The sequence below is a fragment of the Sapajus apella genome, unplaced genomic scaffold (genome assembly GCF_009761245.1).
Source record: "Sapajus apella isolate SASKATOON/1434 unplaced genomic scaffold, GSC_monkey_1.0 scaffold73, whole genome shotgun sequence".
NCBI lineage: Eukaryota > Metazoa > Chordata > Mammalia > Primates > Cebidae > Sapajus > Sapajus apella.
This window is the reverse complement of record NW_022437013.1, coordinates 4,739,905-4,759,300: the sequence shown is the minus strand read 5'-3', so window position 1 is coordinate 4,759,300 and position 19,396 is coordinate 4,739,905. Positions and strand designations below refer to the sequence as shown.

Below are 19,396 nucleotides of genomic sequence, written 5' to 3'. Positions count from 1 at the left end.
CTTATACCTTTCTTATTTGATAAAGAAGAAATGGGATAATAAAAGATAAAGACCATTGAAAAGACTACTCAAGCACTAAAATAAAACAAGCTATCCAATTATGGGTTTCAAGTGCATTTGCTTATTTATAAAACTCTCTTCCAAACTGTTTAAGATTCTGACTTGCAGGAAAGTCTGTTTCCAAAAGGACAGCATATATCGATGTGACAAGGAAGGTATTCTTCAAATATAACTTTTAGGCAAGTTGCTATCTCATCTCTGAAAAATCTTTAAGATAGATTATTTTACTGACACTATTAAATGGATCACTTCATTATGTGTGAGTTCACCATTATTCTTGAAAACCACAGAAAACCCAAATAACTGATTTCAGCCAATATTTTCTCTCAAATTCAGCCTCTAAGGAGTATTATTAGACAAAGTATGAAAGCTAAGCCATCTGCATTTTCTGCCCTGAATTTGGCTTAAAGACTAGGAGGTAGATGACAAGTGTAAAAAGCAGCCAGGGAAGCAAGTGCAAGAAAAATATAGAGCCAGATGAGGATGGTGATAACAATACTAACAAAAACAAGTTATATTTGTTGAACATTTCCTATGAGGCAGGATCTGCTCTAAGGGTTTAACATATCAGAATTCACTAAATTCTTAAAACAATGCTACAAGGTAGGTCCCATTATTGGCCCCATTTTACCACTGAGGAATCTATGGCACAGACAGATTTGGTAACTTGCCCAAGTTGACATGACTAATCAAAGTATGGAAACAGAATTCAAACCTATATCTTGCAGCTTTAGAAGCCATGACTATAATCTTTACAGGATTCTGCTTCTCCTGCTACATAGTAGGTAAGGTGCAGGTCACTGCTTTTAGAACTTGGAAAGTAAAGAGCTTTCACATATTCATTCCTAACCTTTTCTCAAATTACCTTTCCACTCTACCTTCTTAACACAGCTTTGATCTCCTTTTTTTAAAAAAACAAAACAAAACAAAACAAAACAATGTTGTGGCTGGGCGTGGTGGCTCATGCCTGTAATCCCAGCACTTTGGGAGGCTGAGGCGGGCGGATCATGAGGTCAGGAGTTCGAGAACAGGCTGGCCAACATAGTGAAACACCATCTCTACTAAAAATACAAAAATTAGCCAGGCATGGTGGCACATGCCTGTAGTCCCAGCTACTCAGGAGGCTGAGGCAGGAGAATTGCTTGAATGGCAGAGGCGGAGGTTGTTGTGAGCTGAGATCATGTCACTGCACTCCAGCCTGGGCAACAGAGCAAGATTCCGTCTCAAAAACAAACAAACAATATCATTTGCAGTGAAGTCAAGTAATACTCAACATAGACTATATAAAATAGCTCAGCTGGCAGATGCTTTTGCATTTCTGTATTTATATCAGTGACAACACATAATGTATAAAATAGTGCTCATGCTCTTAAGAGCTTTGAAATCTTGATGGGAAGACAAGATTATCCCAGCTAAAAGTTCTTTTTCATTCTCTTTAAATCTAACAGCACTTTCCTCATTCATTCACATGGCATTTACCTCACATACCAGTGTCTTCCAAACTATGCTTCTTGAGGATGCATCTCTCTTACTCAAACACTAACTGCTGATAGAAACCTGATCTAAAATGAAAACATCAAGTACATTGGTCTTATTATCTAGGCAACATGGGATTTGGCCAGTTATGACCTAGACAGAAATCTACAACTCCTGGAAAGCAAACTTAGGAACTGAAGGCAGACAAGGAGCTGAACAGTAATGCCATTAGTGCAATTAAACAATCTTCTGCAATTACTGACACTGGCATTTTTATAGAACATCAAAAAAGTAAACACTGTAATTTTTTTTTTTTTTTAAGATGGAGTTTTACTCTTGTTGCCCAGGCTGGAGTGCAATTGTTCGATCTCAGCTCATGACAACCTCTGCCTCCCAGGTTCAAGCGATTCTCCTGCCTCAGCCTCCTGAGTAGCTGGGATTATAGGCAGGCGCCACCATGCTCAGCTAATTTGTATTTTTAGTAGAGATGGGGTTTCTCCATGTTGGTCAGGCTGGTCTTTAACTCCAGACCTCAGGTAATCTGCTCGCCTCAGCCTCCCAAAGTGACAATCACCAAATTTGAGAAACTACGATAAAGTGAATTTCAGTACATGCTTATAAGTTTGAAATTTTAAAAAGTTGTTGACATTACCCAGGAGAGAAATTAATGAGTTACATAGTATGATAAACAGCACCTAAAACCCCAGTATATCATCTTGGACAAAAAGCACCAATAAGCTCATTTTACTGAAATAAGGATGCCTTGCCAACTTCCAGGAGATATATGCAAGAAAATTAAGGTGATCACTTGCCAATAACAGAGAGATATAAACTGGAGAATGTATGACTTACTGCTAACTAATGGTATCTGAGAGTAGAATTTGGTCCCAAAGGAATTCCAACTAACATGTGAGATGGACCTTGAACCTGCAACATCACAGCTATTTTCCAAATGTATCAGCTTGCCCTAATTAGAGGTGGCTATCTCTGCTACTTTAGGGCCCCCTGTTAACAGGAACAATGATGACAAAAAGTAAACAACAACAGATACATATCACTATGCCATCAATGTTTTGCCAGTCATTACTGACCAGCTTCCAGGATTAGGCAAAGGTCAGTAATTTCAGCACCAGTTCAAAATCAAGAAAACATTCCCAAGAAATATTTTTGATAAGAGCTATTACTGTAGACACATCATCATGTCAGTATTACAATAATATTTATTCTATTATAACACGTGGTCAGTGGAAAGAAAAAGATGAATCTTTGCTATTCATTATAGGAGTGGACACAACAAGTAAACAAATTCCTTTTTAATTATTTATTTCTTAAAAAGGCTACTAGAAGAGTGAAGAAAAAATAAAGGCATAAGTACTTGTCTTCCGTCATTTATCAAACTTGAAGCAGAATATAGGAAGGACAAGATATAGTAGTTAAGGGGAAAAAATTCTTATTTCTCTGGCAATTGGATTTCTAGAGTTGAAGACTCTGTGTCATGTCTTCTCAGGACTTTAAGACTTCATTTCCAGGCTGTGGAAGCCAGAGAAAAAGGAAAGTCATGAAGAAGCAAAATTCTCCATTCTGTGTATGCAGCTTTTTCCTTTATTCAGAAATTAATCATCCTTTTCCTACTTGCTAGATCACCTGCCCAAAATTATATATTGAGTGTTCTATCCACAGCATGGTCTTCTCACTACTTGCTTTGTGGTTATTTCACTTTTTTATTAGCAGGTGGGCAAATTCAACAAAAAGCAAAGAGTCCATAGTTCAAAGAAGTTTGCCAGTCAAGCAAGGTTAAACCATTGACTGGGATGAGAACTGGAGATTTTCCATGAAATTTCAATTTATTGTGCCCTTCTATCTTCCATTAGCATGGATAACTGGAAGTTGATGGTATTCTCATTAGCCTTTACTATGAGGCCATGAGGAGATCCTTTTACAAAAAGACTGCTCAGCTGGTGAAACCTGATCTGAATACTTTCTCGGGCTAAAATAATCTCTTCCATGTCATACGGCATAGGACTTTGGGCAAAAATAAAAATGCCTGTTCAAAAAACCAAATTGTTCTTCCTATCAGCACTTTAGCTGTGCAAATCTCTGTGAAGGGAGACTTTCTGTTTGATCAGGAATACTTTTGTTCCCTTTGGTAAAGAATAAAAGTTGAGCTCTTGAACTTTTCACAACAGAATCAAATATGCATATCCTGCAACTGGTATGTAAAACACTCAGCTTTCACTTACAGACAACATGGGATATATCTTCACTACTGATGTATTTTAGAGACTCCAATTCTGAATTAATCTCAAGTGAAACAACTCAAACACAAAAAGCCAAATACTGCATGTACTTGCTTATAAGTGGAAGCTAAATAATGTGTATATATGGACACACAGTATGGAAAGATAGACACTGGAGACATGGAAAGGTGGGAGGGTAGGAGAAGGGTAGGGAATGAGAAATTACCTATGGATACAATGTACACTATTCGGGTGATGGCTACACTAAAGCTCAGACTTTGCCACTATGTAAAATATCCATGTAACAAAACCCCACTTGTAACCCCTAAATTTATATAAATAAATAAACAAACCCTGATCCATCCTGGTTAAAAAGAGCTTCAGTTTTGTAAACTAATATGTTTGTATAACTAAGCTTAGAAAAAAGGACTGAAAGTATATATACTAATTAACTATGGTTATCCATATATGTTGTGGTTACTGCTCATTTTTGTTTTCTTTATACTTTTATGCATCTTTTGAATGTTTAACAATAAGCATCTATTTTAAAATCAGAAACAAATCACGTTAATAGAAAGCTTGCTTAGGGCATCTGATAGCTGACAATCCAGTCTAGCAGACATATTAAACATCTATTTAACATTTCCATGTTCAATCCTCCAATTAACCTAGATTATTCAAAGGTAAAGTACCTGAAATGCATTTATTTACCACTTATACAAAGTCATTTAATGAATTATAATTTAATATTTGCCCTCTTCCTTTACAAAGGGTCAATAAAGAAGTGCCAAACAGACAATTCTTTTTTCTGTGAAAACCAAGGTTACCCAGAATGTGCCTCATTCAAACATCCCATGATCAATACTGCTTGAGTGCATTAGAGATGGGAATAATTTCTGTAGATGAAACTGTAAATTCCCTCTTGACGACAAACCCAAAGTTTCTCTTTTTATACTTTTGTGAAGTGTAAGCCAAATTAACAGTATAAATGCTATAATCTACTAAACCAAATGTTAAAAACATCTATTCATTCTATTTTCTTCAGATGGCCTCTTTTATTTCATCTTTAAAAACATTATCTTGCCCCTATTCTTTCATCTCACATGTGTATGTAATCTTTGTAGAAGCAGACAGGCTATACATCTTAAGTGGATAAAATATTCTTTGCAATTACCTTGTGACAATATTAAACATCCATATGGTTTGCCCCAAGAACATAAAGCCAGGGCCTTCATTTCCTTTGTTACACCTCCCCAGCCCCTATACTATTTTCCTTTAGTTTTCAGTCCAGCAAACAAGATTTCTTTTCAATTTGTTAGTGACTCTTTACTTCAAAGAACACGAATGACTCAACCAATACCACACAGCAAACATCAGAAGACTGACCAGAAACCAGGTCTCTTGACTTTAAGCATAGTCCTCTTTCCATTAAATTGTGAAGACATTCCAATGCTACTGAGAAGTCAGGGAAATATAAGAAGCATAGACATAGAGGCACATACTTTTAACCTTCCTCACAACTTTCCTTTGGCTTAGGTAATGTAGGTTCCTGAAAAAGTTTTATTCCTAGTCTCATTCTTTTAACTCCCAAATAGTATACTACCCCTCTTAGGAATTCAGGTTAGAAATTTTTTTTATTCATTTACTTGGATCATCTCTTGTGTGTTAAGTGGCTGCCATGTATAAAGGACTGGGCTTCTATTTAAGACAATGAACTGACTTCCTCAAAGGATTCCCAGAAAAAAATGGGTATAGTGAACAGAACATTGAATTTGGAGACCTGGGTTTTGGTTCTAGCCTGGCTGGCACTTGCTGTTTGTCTGTGTACAAAGTCACTTGACCTCATTGAATTTCAAGTTTCTCACCTTAAAATTAAGGGGATAATATATTTGGCTTGTAAGAGAGTTGCTCTAATAATGACCACTTATAAAAAATGTACTATATATCAGCCACTATGCAAAGCACTTGGTGTACACAATCTCGTTTCTTCTTCAAATGACCACTCTCACGCTCAATATGCTATTATTTCCCCCACTGTAAGAAAACTAAAGCTGTAGAGGTTAGGTAACATTCCCAAGGTACATAAATAAGTCAAGGAGTTGGGGATTGGATCTAGGCTAACTACAGAGCCTCCATGACAAAACCTTCTGCCCCCTCACCAAAATAAAAAACAATTAAGAATATACTTTGAGAAGCATTAAGCTACCTAATTTTAAGTATGCTTCCTTCCTTCTACTTCCACTTAATTAAACATCTTAGATGTGAACGGGTCCACTCTTTTGCTTGCTTCTTTCTGTCGTTCAATAATCACCTCAAATGTCCAAGTGAGAATCTGGAGGAGGAAAACTCATGCTTTCCTGGCTGGCTCTCACAATAGACAGAAAAGTTATGAGTGAGCTTCACATGTTTCAAACTTTCTAAGTATCTTCTTCCTTCCCTTCAATCTTTTGGTGTCCAGAGGCCTACTTTTAGCCAAATCTGAATGTTGGAAGCTTTTCTCCTGAGGAGAAAAATAAGTAACGATCTAGCTCTTTGAAGATCCAGTTAAGTCACCTTGTAAAGCAGGAGTAGACTCCATGAAATATATGAAAAATTTCTCTCTCCAGAACCTTTGCCAGCTTTGGCACAGGCTGGTCTATTAGAAATACATAATTGACTATTTTTAACAACTCAATTGTTCAACCTCACTTTGATCAATAGTTCATTACCTAAGTTAGATCTGCCAAAGTGGCAAACTCTTCAGCCCATTTGTCCTATATTTGCATGAATATTATGCTGTGAATGTTACGCTCCTTTGAACTTCAAAAGAGTTTCCTGGCCTCATTGACTACAACTTTAACAACAGAGCATAATGGAGTTACACAGAAGGACCTTTTCCCAGCTACAGACCTCAAACCTTGCTGATGCTGGACAGTAACAACCTTTTATGTAAGCAACAAATGACTCATTCATCCATTGCAATGCACTATCAGTATTTTTGGGTTTCCTGAGCGTGTCTTCTCTCTTATAAGTGAAATTATAAATATGGCTAATCAGCTACCAGCAAGTGGCAGCACCTACCTTCACCATTCCTTGGGAAGAGCTTTCCACAAACAAATCATTTTTTTCCACACTTCCAGATTTCCGAATCAATTGAGTGAGCCTCTTTGATCATAATGGCATCCCCCATCATTCCACCCTGATTCCCCAAATAGGAGAGCAAATAGGCTACAAAGCACCTTCTTTGACCTAAAAGCTTATATTCTAACCAGCCCCTGAAAGACAAAAAACTGCCTTATTTTGGTAAAATGGTGTCAGACAAGGAGAGATGTGAAGAGTTTATGACCCATACCTACTGTTACCCTTTTTCTGAAGTTTTTCCAGTTGCTTTCTTTTTTAATTTTAGAAAACCCCTCTATTTCCTTCCATCTACTTCTGTACCAACTTGTCTTTAGAATTGCACAGTAAAAATATGGGAAATAAGATGTATTTTTAATTTAAAAGAGCTTTTCTCCTGTAGTAAAACTTAAACTTGCCAGTTGTGAAAATTTTGGAATAGACAGAAGTATAAAAGTGAACAAAAATAACATTCATAAACCTACCATCCGGAGATTTTAAAAAATTAGTTCCCTATTGCATACCATACAGGAATATAAATTTCAGATGGAATAGAGAACTATGGGTAAAACCTAAAATTATGGCAGCAGTAGAAAAAAAATATAAAAATATAGGGTGAGAAAGACCTTCCTAAGAATAAGAAAGCCAGAAACCATACAGAAAATGAACGACAGATCTGACTACATAAAATTTTAAAACTTCTATATGGGAAAAATAAAACAAAAATTAAAACAAGTGGCATATAGAAAATAATATTTAAAATAGAAAAGGTTAATAAGTAAGCTTTTACAAATAATTATGACAAGCAACCTAACTAAAAAATAGACAATTCACTGAAGAAATAAAATCGAACTAATACATAGTTGAAAAGATGCTGCAGTAACAGAAAAATACCAAGCAAAACTGACAGATTATTTCTCCTATTAAAACTGACCCCAAAATACAAAGGTTAATTATAATCTTGGTAAATGAATTAGAAATGGACTTTCATACAGAGATGGTGGGAGCATAAATTAATGCAACTTATTTGAAAGGCAATTTGGCAGTACTTATCAGGATTAAAACTGAACATATACTTTATTTCTCACAAGTACTTGAATAAGTGCTTAAAGATGTTCATAAAAGCCTTACTTGTAATAGCAAAAACCGGAAGCAATCTCGATATCTACAAATATAGACTGGTTAAATAAACCCTGGCAAACTTATACAACTGCAAACTATGCAGACATTACAAAGAATATGGCACTGTTACGTTGCAATTATTGACATGGAAGGGTGTCCTAGTCACATTATTGAGTAAAAACAAGTCACAGAAAAATGTATATAATATCCTATTTTTGTAAAACAAAAAATCATACAGACATGTATGTATAATTTTATAAAACAAAGAAAGTATTTTGGAAGAACATATAGCAAACCACTAATAGTGGTTATTCCAGGAGAGTGGAATGGCAGTGTAGAGACACATGTTCCATATGAAGCTCAAATGCTTTCATGTTATTTTGTATACTAAGCATATATATTAATTTTATAATTTAAGAAACTTAAAAATAAGTTAACATGCATTTCCCAGGGCCACCAAATTTTCAATAAACAGTGTTTTTAATGGTAGCATTATATTACATTATTTGGATCGTTTTTGTAACCATTTAACCATGAACTGACATTTCCACTGCTTCTAACTTCTCACTGTTAGAGCTACAATATAAACCTCTGTGCATGCATATTGTGCATGTTTCTGTGTGTGTGTGTGTGTGTGTGTGTGTGTGTACTTATCAAGGCAACATACATAGGACATATGCTCTGAGGTTTTCCCTTTAGCAGAGCTGATTTTGCATGTCTTCAGAACAGTTAGCTTGGGCGTGGACACACATAATGATGCTCAGTGGCTCATTAAGGGAAGGACCATGACCTTAGCCTCATCATCTGACAATAAGCCTGAAACACTGGACCAGAACTGGTGCCCTAGGCCATCTGTTACATAATCACTTTGGCACCATTGAATATCAAAAGAGCTTGGGACAAATTCATCAGCACAAGGAAATATCAGAAAGTAGTAGATTTGGGTTTGTAATTGTTTTTTAAGTCGCATCTTTCTTTGTCTAAGTTTCATGGACAATATTAATCAATTTTTAATAAATATGAAACACTTTCCATAAGAGATGGTCTTCTAAGAGTTACAAGCTTTCTTTATGAGGTAATCATTAACAGGTTATAAGGGAAGTTTCTCTCTAAGAGAGGAAGATTTTTAATATAAATTTAAGGGGTACAAGTGGAGTTTGGTTACATTGATATATTCCATAAAGTTTGGACTTTTAGGGTAACCATCACCTAAATACTGTACATTGTACTTAGTAATTTCTCATCCCTAAGCCCAGATAATTGTGAGCTGAGCTGAGAATGCGTGGATGCTTCTGTCATATCCACTTAAATCAAGGAGGGCTTCTGGAAGAGGAGGATTCCGAGATGAACTATATTCAAGTGGAAGAAGAAGGATGCAATTTGAGGAGTACAAGAGTAGAGGCTGATCCAAGCTTCCTTGCTGAGATCATGCCCCACTAAACTTCCTTTTGTGTACCAATCATACTAGATATCACCACAGATTGCTCATGCTCAAAAGCCTAATCAAACACACTATTAAACACTATTTCTCCCAGGAAGAAGACTACATTGACTATGAAAATCGTAGTGGGGCAGAAACACACTTAAGGATGGAATAGGCTTGGTGCTGTTCTCCTTGTCAGCAAGCCTTCTGCCTGATCTATTTAACTTGTGTGATAAAAGAGATAAAGGTTTAAGTGATGGGCTTCAGATGCTGCTTCAGCTCCTACCAAGAATATTTTTACAGCTCCTTCTCATGAATAAGTTCAGTGGAGCAGAGAATGCCCCTCTTGGACCAATTCCACTTTGTGCTTCTTTTGATGCTGCCAAAAAGGGGAACTAGAACTTAGGCTTTTCCTTCAAATTTAGAGCAAGCGTCTGCCTCGGAGGTGGCTGAAAGTGGCCCAAAGAAGGTAAGACCCACACTGTGCAAAGGCAGCAGAAAGCTCCTAAGAAGAATGGAGATGTCTATGGTTACTCATAAATCTCCTAAATGTGGCAGCAAGAAGGGTTAATTATCCCCCCCACACACACTTCCTGCCACTCTCTGCTTTCTCCAATGTGTTAGCCCATTACACGGATCGCTGACTTTCTAGAAATAGTCCCTGGGTTTTCCGGGATGTTCTTTTCAATAAAGAGCATCCAATTTGCTAACGGTCCCTGGAATCTCAACTTCCTCAAAGGATTTTTCATCTGAGTCCAGTTCATTGGAAGGTTTCTTCCTTCCTTGTTTTTCGGCATAAGGGAGTAGGCAGAGCCTGCTTTACTTTTCTTTTTTTTTTTTTTTTTTTTCTTTTCCGTGTCATTATTTTTCATAAACTGAAAGACTTTGCTGAAGAGTCTGAAATTTGGGAAAATTCCAGCTCATCTGTCGGATATTTCTAGAGTTACATAAAATGTACTGAAATTTGTATAGTTTAGAAAAGGAAAGAGAAAATAAGCTAATGTGTCATAAGTTCGAAGAGACAAAAACTATATGATAATCAGAAAAACAGCCCCAATTTAGTTGGCCTGATTCAAAGCTCTCATTCTTTTATCAATTCATGCACAAACCAGTAATACTCACTTTCTTCTCTTAGAATAATGGTACGGCCACATGGGCTAAATCACAATTGCTACAGATTATAGCCACATTTTTAAGAAATTGTAAAAAGTATATTATTTTCCAAATGCAAGACACTTACGTTTTACTTGCTCTGTTTTGCCTCCTTCTAGGTAAAGAAAGAACAACAAGGAGAAGATGTATTTCATGCCTCCCATTTTCCACTTTTTTTTCATTTGGGCCACTGCAAAAGGTGACACAGAACCTTCAAGCTGTTGGGAAGAAAGCAGAAAAAAAGAGATTTAAAACAGATCTTCTGGAACTGATAGTGGTCACTGATATTCAGGCTTCTAACCTGCTAGAAAAAGAAATGCCAGAGAATTTACATAAGTGTAAGTATTCTTTGTCTGCACAAGATAAAGTACTTGCCTCTCCTGTCTTGCAAAGGTTGTGGGCGAAAATTCAAGTGAATGAGAGTGCATTCCTATTCAAAGCTGAGGCTAAATCCTTACAGACAAATCATAGAAAAATGAAAATAAATTTTGAAATCTTCCTTTCTAAGTTGATTTCTCAAGAGATTTTCTTTGGGAGAAAAGGGAAACTTTAGTTTACAAAAACGGTTATTTTGGCAAACAAGGTAAAAGTAACAGGCATGAAAGCAAGCAATTTCTGAAATGAAAGTTAACTAATCTTAGCTTCAAGACTACTGTTACCATTAATCCTTTAGAGATGAAGTACAAATTGATCAGTTTCTCCTGTGTCCTCTATGAGATCTACAAGTATCTTGGGTTTGGCAACTAATGTTGTAAAAGATAGATCTAATTAGCAAATGGATGCAATTAAATACCTGAAAAGTTTTATTGCTTAAAGTGGTTCAGACATATTCCTCCCCCATGAAGTCCATCGTAAAATGGAAATTTTAAATGGGCCATTTTTAGGGGAAATTAGGCAAATTAAATAGATAATTTGTTCACCTTGCACCACCATGCAAAAGACCATCAAAGCAACTACAATTCTTCAAAACATGAGATTGGCATTCCCAGTATAAGGGGTAGAAATCTTAAATCTTTTGAACCTTGGAACACAGAAAGTTTGCTGTAGCTCATATTTAGTCACAGGTCATTTCCACAGACTTTAGAGTTTGCAAAATTCTTCCAATGGATGATTTGAAAATATTGAAATGTTGTAAAAACACCAGATTCAATCTGAATGGGGAATTAACTGTTTGATCTTTCCAGAGAGTCCAACCTAAATATTGCACATAAAGAACTTGAAGGAATGCAAAATGATCATTTTGGAGAATTGGAATATCTTTGGGTTCTGAAGTAGATGTCACAGCTCCTATTTAAATGCTATGAAGTTGCCTGGGTCATTTAAAATCCACTGTTTCAAATTATGAATGCATAACCAAGGAAGAACTGATGGTAATTTGTGCTATCAGGCAAGATTTGCAGCACCGTCTGCCTTCTTTCTTTACCTCCTCCCTGCTCCTTAAAGAACCAAATTCTCCTAGGACATGTTCCTACCCATCCAAAGACCTGAGTTCTGACATCTTGGTCCCCTCTGTGAGTTTGTGGCCCACTTTCAATCACTCAAAATGTCGCTGTCTCTTGAGGGGTACCATGTTTCTTTGAAACAAATCATTTTCATTAACAGTTTAACACAGATACCCACTTCAGTGAGGTTCTTCCTAAGCCTACTTAATAAGCTTATTCTCCAAAGCCTCCAAAAGAGAAAGATTTTTAACCACTAAAATCCAATTTATCATATTCATATATGGATATCAGTGGGTGTTTCTGAAACCATGGTTTTAGGGTCTCCCCATGCAAGAATCAATGGGGCTGTTTTTCTTGTACAATGATTGGGCGATTCAGTGAACAGTAGCATTACTTCATAACTCAAGTTGGCAAGAAAACGGTTCGTAGAATTTTTTGCTTTTCTTAGGTCCCAACTAATGTTATGAGCAAATAAAAAAGTTGGTAACTAGAGAGCAATTAATCTCTTTTGGAGTTCCTGTCATTTGTGTGGCCTCCCAGGCTGTGATGGAGAACATCAGAAAATGAATCGCTTTATAAATATTCACTTTTGATTTATAAGATCCTGAAGTCCTGCCTTTGTATTCTGTGCAGAAATATGAACCAAGAAGAGTTTCCTCCCCAGATCTCTTCACTGTTCAATTTCTCTTTATCTCTTCAGCTTTTTTTGGGGGGAGGGGGTGTTTCAAAACATCTGTTGGGACTGCAGCAGTAAACACAGGCAAGCATTGCTCAGCAAACTAGCCGAGTCTTATTCTTGCAAAGAGCCAAACTGTCCTTAATTTTTCAAATTATACTTTGACCCAGTTAACTGGAGTTATTTCTGCATTAACTCTCTGTCTGCTTCACACAGGCTGTTGTGCCATTGCACTTGCACTGGCTCTTTTACAGGTTACTTAGATATGTAGCCATTGACATGTTTCAGGGGATCCAGGACTCAACAAGAAAGTAACAACAACAAAAAAACCCAAAACCCTGCAACTAACACTGGTAGCAGAGGTGGGATGGGAGAGTTCCTGTGTTTTACAAGAGAAAGAGAAATATATCAAGCACCAAAAGAAATGTATTTATTAAGGTGCTTCCATGAAACAAGCATGCATTCACATTGTTCATTTGCATTAAGCAAAGGGAACAACTACTCCTTGTCCAGCTGTGACTGCAAGGCAATCTGGGCCATCAAGTGTCAGGAGCCCACTTTCAGAACAGGTCTCCTGGGTAGAACAGAAGCGAGGAGACATCCCCACAGGAAGGCTAAGGGATGAACACATGTCAGCCAGTTCTTCACGTCCCACAGTGTCTCTTTAATCCTCCCGAGAGGCTTGACTGACCTTGTAATCTCACATTGACTATCATCTGTGGGACAGCCCCTAGGGTAGCAATTTTCTTTCTGACAAACAATAAGAAAGACACCGGAGTCTCAGGCCCTTGTCTATCAGCTGAAATCCTCTCCCCACTCAACCACCCAGCACGAAAAGCTCAGTTAACTGGTGATGTGTTGCCGCTGAGAATGGCGGTTTTAGCCCAGGGTATCTCTTGTTGGAGGCAATGCAACTCCTTTATTGCTGTTTATGACTGACCAACAATGCCTTGCATTTGGCTTGCAAAACACCTTCCTATCTATCATTTCATTTTATTCCACACAACTCCACCTTCAAAATGGGCACTCGGGGGGACCCAAAGAACTCAAGTAACTTTAGTGGCAGGGCTGGGAGGGACTGGAAAGCAGGCTTTCAGGGCCCTACGCTTTGGCAATGTACCACGTTGCTTCCAGGGCCTAGTTTATCAAATTCCGACCCCAGTAGTCAGGGCCAAAAAATGGGGCAGATGGCCAAAGGATAGGATACGGAGCCTTTTACCCATCTACCCTGTTACATTAACTTTAGCACATATTAATCATCAAAATGAGAAAACAGGCTCAGGAACACAGGCAGTAATTAAGGGAACTGCAGAGCCCCTTGGGTAGCTCAGGGTGGAGTACCTAAGTGACCTCTCAAAGAGCGAGAGCATAGAGAAATGCAGGCCGAGTGGGAAGTGACGAGCTGTGAGTTCGAATTCAGAGACCCCTGACTTGCTTTGGTCAGAAGCCTTGGCGCCCCCACCTCCATCCAGGTGGCTCGCTGCTGGACCATAGAACGGATTGGGGTGGCAGTGGAATTTGGGGCACCCTGGGGAAACTTCCAGGGGTGGATCCCGCCAACAGAAGGCACCCCACCTGTGCAAAGGCTGGAAAAGGAGGTGAGGGAAGCAGGCGCCGGGCACTGCTCACTAACCTGGGCACTGGCCTCCTCTGTCTGCCACGCGTGCAAGCGCTCCGAGCTCCCCGGGGCGCTCTCGTCCGATGTCTGGGGCTCGCAGGTTGTGGCGAGAGCTAGAGTGCGCGCGAGGGGGGAGGGGGAGCTCAAAAGTGGGTGGGAGGAAAAACATCACCGCCCTCACACCACGAGGGAGCAGAGGCTTGCTCGGCTCCCGGGGGCAGAGCCAAGGCGCGGGCGCGGCGGCCCGGGGCCACCTGCCCGCCCGCCGGCCCGCCCGCTCGCTCGCTCCCCACTTGGCCGGAGAAACTGGCCGTTCGGTGCTGGCGGGAAGTCCGCAAGCACGCAGCCGCTGCAAGCACGCACCCTTTCTCCGGCCCGGCACAATGGCTTTATTTCTGCTCCCCCGGCCCGAAAGTTTAAAAATCCGGAGAAAGTGTGAGACTCAGCCGGCTACTTTCCCATCACGCAGCGCCCCCACTGCACCCCCCTCCTTTGGCTGGGCAAGCGTTGGGGTCTTAAAGGGACCGCACAGCTCCTCCGGTCCCTCCTCCCGCTCTGCACTGGTTGCACCTAGGAGCTTCCCACCATTCGCACACGCCCTGAAGACACGACTACTCTCCGACTTCCTGCCTGGAAGACCATACCCGCTCTCTTCGGGCACCACTGCCTTTCCGAGGGGTGCACCTGGTCTGGTCCTGAGCTTGTGCCCTGGACACAGAATGAACCGGCCTCGCAAATCACGCCCTATCTAGCACGCTGCTTATCATTTCAGGGCGTTTCCCAGATCCACACAGTGAGTGACTAGTAGAGTGACAAAGCTTTGGTTTGGTGTCCTTAAAGGTGGGGTGGAGATGGGTGTGTATAGGGTCAGGGATCAGAAATCCGCTTTCTCTTAAAAACAGGGCTCCCAAGCCTCATGGAAAGAGCCTCTTCTAACTGTTAAGTGTCTTGAAGAAAACTTGGTGCGAACCGCCATACCCACCACTTTTTGTTTGTTTGTTTGTTTGTTTAAGCATGTCGTCAAACTTCTAAGTTGGGCCAAGAGCTCGACTTCGAAATCACAATAGCACTACTGATGCCTTGGTGGACCTGAGACAAACTACTTCAAATTTGTGTTTATTCGAAGGGTGATACTTACAAATAATTGTCAGAAATGTCTAAGGTCCAGGAAAGTGGTGCCTTGACAGACAATACGTTAAGCCCCTAAATTTGGAGAAGAACTGCAGGGCTTTTCTTCTACGTGAACTAGATAAATATCGATATTTTTAACATCTGTATAGCGCTTTATGGCTTACAGAGTGTTTTCACATACATCAACATTATGTTTTAAACCCTCCCAACCAACTGAACTATTTGTGGTCTGAAGTGTTAGAGTTGGTGGGGAACTTCTGAACCATTCAACTTAACCTCATCATTTCACAGAAGAGAAAACTGAATTGGGGAAAATGATTATGTATCTAAGGTCACACAGCTAGTAAATGACAAATTTGAGATTCCAATCCAGATTCCCTGACTCTCAACGCACTACTCTCTGGTTGTTATCTCCAGTCTATAGATGAGGAAAATGATGCTCAGAGAAATTGTGGCTTGCTAAGAAAAAACACTTATCAGGAACAGAGAACAAAGAAAAATTAAAACGAGAATAATTGTCCCTGGACTTCACCTCCTTTTTCTTTTTCAGAAGTGTTAATATTATCCAACTAGCCTCTGCATTGCTGGAGATGTTTATTTCACTGTTAACAAAGGAAAGGGGGCCCTTTCTGCAATGCTGCCTTCAGGCCCAAAATGTCTAGCTCCGTCCTGCTGCCTGGGTAGCCATACACTGCCACATGCATTCAATTTGTGCTGTAGTATATCGGTTTGAACTTGCTGATTTGTTGCCTTATAACTGTTCTCATGCCGTTTAATGCAGTGATGTTTTGTCTTACTAGACTGTGAGTTCTTCAAGGGTAAGAGTTGGTTGTTCAATTTTCCTTGTGCATGCATTACCCAACTTCCATCATGACTTCCAACATGCTTACAGAGTATTCTGGAAAATGAGCTTCAAGGGATAGTCTGAGACAAACATAAATTCTAGCATTTAAAATAAATAGGCTCACTGGGATTTAAAAGCCCATCTATTTGGCTACAACCACTCACTCCCCTTGCTTGGTGTAGAATTCTAATTGCTGCATAACAAACCATCCCAAAACCTAGTGGCTTAAAGCAAGCAATTATTCTCAATTGGTTCTATTGAGTTGATTCTGTTGAACTTGCTTAGGATCTCTTATGCAGTTGCAGGCAACTGTATGCGGGGCTGCTGGAATTCTCTGAAAGGTTTTCCATTAGTGTAAATGTTAGTCATCCTTGTATTTTTTATTAGTTCCAATCTTGATTTCTGAATTAGGAACTCCCATTTGGATGAGTCCTAATCTAGACATCATACCAGGTTCTACACAAAGTTAAGTGATGATTACGTTCATGCTTTCTTTACTTTCTCTATTTATTAACTAGGGATGAGATTATAGATAATATCATACTCATTTTAAAAAAAGTTTTATTTTGAGATAATGGTAGATTTACATGCAGTTGTAAGAAATAATTTAGAGGGATCTCAAAAACCCTTCATCCAGTTTTCCCAATGATAACATCATTCATGACTATGGTACAATGTCACAACCAGAACACTGACATTGATACTATCCATTCACCTTATTCTGATTTCACCAGTTTCATATGCAGTCATTTGCTTGTGTATATAATTCTATGCAATTGTATTACATGTGACCACCACCATAGTAAAATACAGAAGAGTGCCATTACCACAAGGATACCCTGTATTACACTTTCATAATCACACCCATCTTTTCCTCTCTCCCTCTCCCTCCTCCCTGTCAACTGCTAAACTAAATTATTCTCCATCTCTATAATTTTGTCATTTAAGAATGTTACATGGAATCATATGGTATGTAACCTTTTGAGGTTGTCTCTTCTCTCTTCTCCCCCTGCCCCGATATAATTATCTGGAGACCCATTCAAGCTGTTTCAGGTGTCAATAGTTCCTTTTCATTGATGAGCGGTATTCCATGGTAGGGATATATCACAATTTGTTTAAATCATTCATCTATTGGAGGATTGATTGGCTACTACTGCTATGAACATTTGTATACAGCTATTTGCATAAAGGTAAGTTTTCATTTCTCTGGGATAAATACCCAAAAATATAGTTCCTGGGTTGTATGGTAAATGCATATTTACTTTTGTAAGGACTGCCATACTGTTTTTAGAGCAACTATACTATTTTATATGCCCACCAGCAATATGTGAGAGATCCAGTTTCTCTGCATTCTTGCCAGCATTTGTTGTTCTCCTTATTTTTTATTTTAGCCATTCTGATAGGTATATAGTGATTAAGTTTAAAAACCCTCTACCTAGCTCTAGATCCTGAATATTTTCTTCTGTATTTTTGTTTTAAAAATGTTACAGTCTTAAGTTTCACATTTAATTATGATCTATTTTGAGTTAATTTTTATAAAAGGTGTGATGTTTAGGTTGATGTTCATATTTTGCCTATATTTTTCGCCCAATTGGCCCAGTACCATTAGGTGAAAAAGCTATCTCTTTCATTGAATTGCTTTTACACCTTGGTCAAACATTGGTTGGGCATATTGTTTGAATCTATTTCTGGCTTCTCTGTTCAGTCCCATTGATCTATGTACTATGCCTCCATCAGTGCCATGCAGTCTTGATTATTGTAAACATATGGTAGGCCTGAATTTCAAGTAGAGTGGGTCCTCCCTCTTTGTTCCTCTTTTTCAGGATTGTTTAGCGACTCTAGGTCTTGTACCTTTCCATATAAACTTTAGAATAAACTTGTCTATGTCTACAAAATATCTTACTGGAATTTAGCTAGAAACTGCATTAAAACTATAGAGCAATTTGGGGACAGTTGACAAATTTAATGTGTTGAGCATTTCAATCCATGAATATGGAATCTCTCCATTTATTTAGGTCTTTTTGATTTCATTCACCAGTGTTTTGTAGTTTTCAGCATATAACGTCTATAAATATTTTGTTAGACTCATATCTACATATTTCTTTTTCTTTGAAGCAATTGTAAATGTTATTGTATATTTAATTTCAGTTTCCACACACTCATTGCTAGTATATATGAATGCAAGTAATTGCTGTGTGCTGATCTTCTATGCTTTGTGTTGCGGAACTCACACTTATTTTAAAAATAAATATAAAAATGGAAGTATTATGAAATGATTATATACAAAACAGTGTTCTAATAGCACAAACTTTTTGCTTTTTAAGTGCTTCTTGTCCCACTAGGACATAGAAAACTCAGGTTATTAAATTAACTTTGAAAAAATGGCAGAATACATACATTGATGAGTATATTGTAGTATAGGTTTACCTCTTCTTAGAAAAGAGGCCACCAACTTACAGTATGTATTAATTAGATACTTGATTCAATATATAGAATCTCTCTTAAAGGCCCTTTAGGATTGATTATTCAGCTATTTTCTAATGACCCTCTTGGTTATTTGTATATGTTCTCATTTGTTACTGAAATTTTTTCTCTGTTGTATTTTCTTCCTGCCAGCCATTTCTAGAAACTGCTAGAAAAAAGAATTGGTGTGGTTCATCTAATATTTCCAGCTTTCCTCCTTTTGAGCTCATGGTAGGATTTTACTCTTCTTCCCTTTTTGAAATTAAGCATGGTCATTCAATTTGATTTGGCTAATGAAATCTTAACAAAAGTGATGTGTTGCTTATTTTTGCAGCATAACCTTTAATACTGTCTGTTAACACCAGTGAAAACAATTCTGTTTCCTAGAACTTTATGAAAACCAAATAAATAAATAGCAAGAGTAGATTATAGATTCTTAAAGGTAAAATTAAAAGAAGCAGATTCTCTTTAGTTTAATGTATTCTTGTAAGTTAAGGTGTCATTTTCTATTTATGCCTTTAAGTTATTGTAGCAAACAAAAATAACCTAAATTATTTTTTATTTGTGCTTTGTGTTATATCAGAATATTATATTATAAAAATAATTTTCTTAAGTGATTTTAAGATATTTTTGGAAGGATTTTAAGTGGTTCCTTT

At 38.2% G+C, this 19,396-nt stretch overlaps 1 protein-coding gene across 4 annotated transcripts in view; it reads right to left on the bottom strand.

Annotated features, from left to right (window-relative positions):
- Positions 1–14,722, bottom strand: part of CHRDL1 (chordin like 1) — a 123,781-nt gene extending 109,059 nt beyond the window's left edge. For all 4 annotated transcript variants that reach the window (XM_032250845.1, XM_032250847.1, XM_032250846.1 and 1 more), the window contains exons 1-2: positions 14,318–14,722; positions 10,655–10,784 (exon numbers count right to left, since the gene is read on the bottom strand). In XM_032250845.1, the coding sequence (XP_032106736.1) occupies positions 10,655–10,748 (94 nt within the window). In that variant the 5' untranslated portion in view covers positions 10,749–10,784; positions 14,318–14,722. The remainder of the gene's footprint in view (positions 1–10,654; positions 10,785–14,317) is intronic.
- Between the last annotated feature and the right edge of the window lie 4,674 nt (positions 14,723–19,396).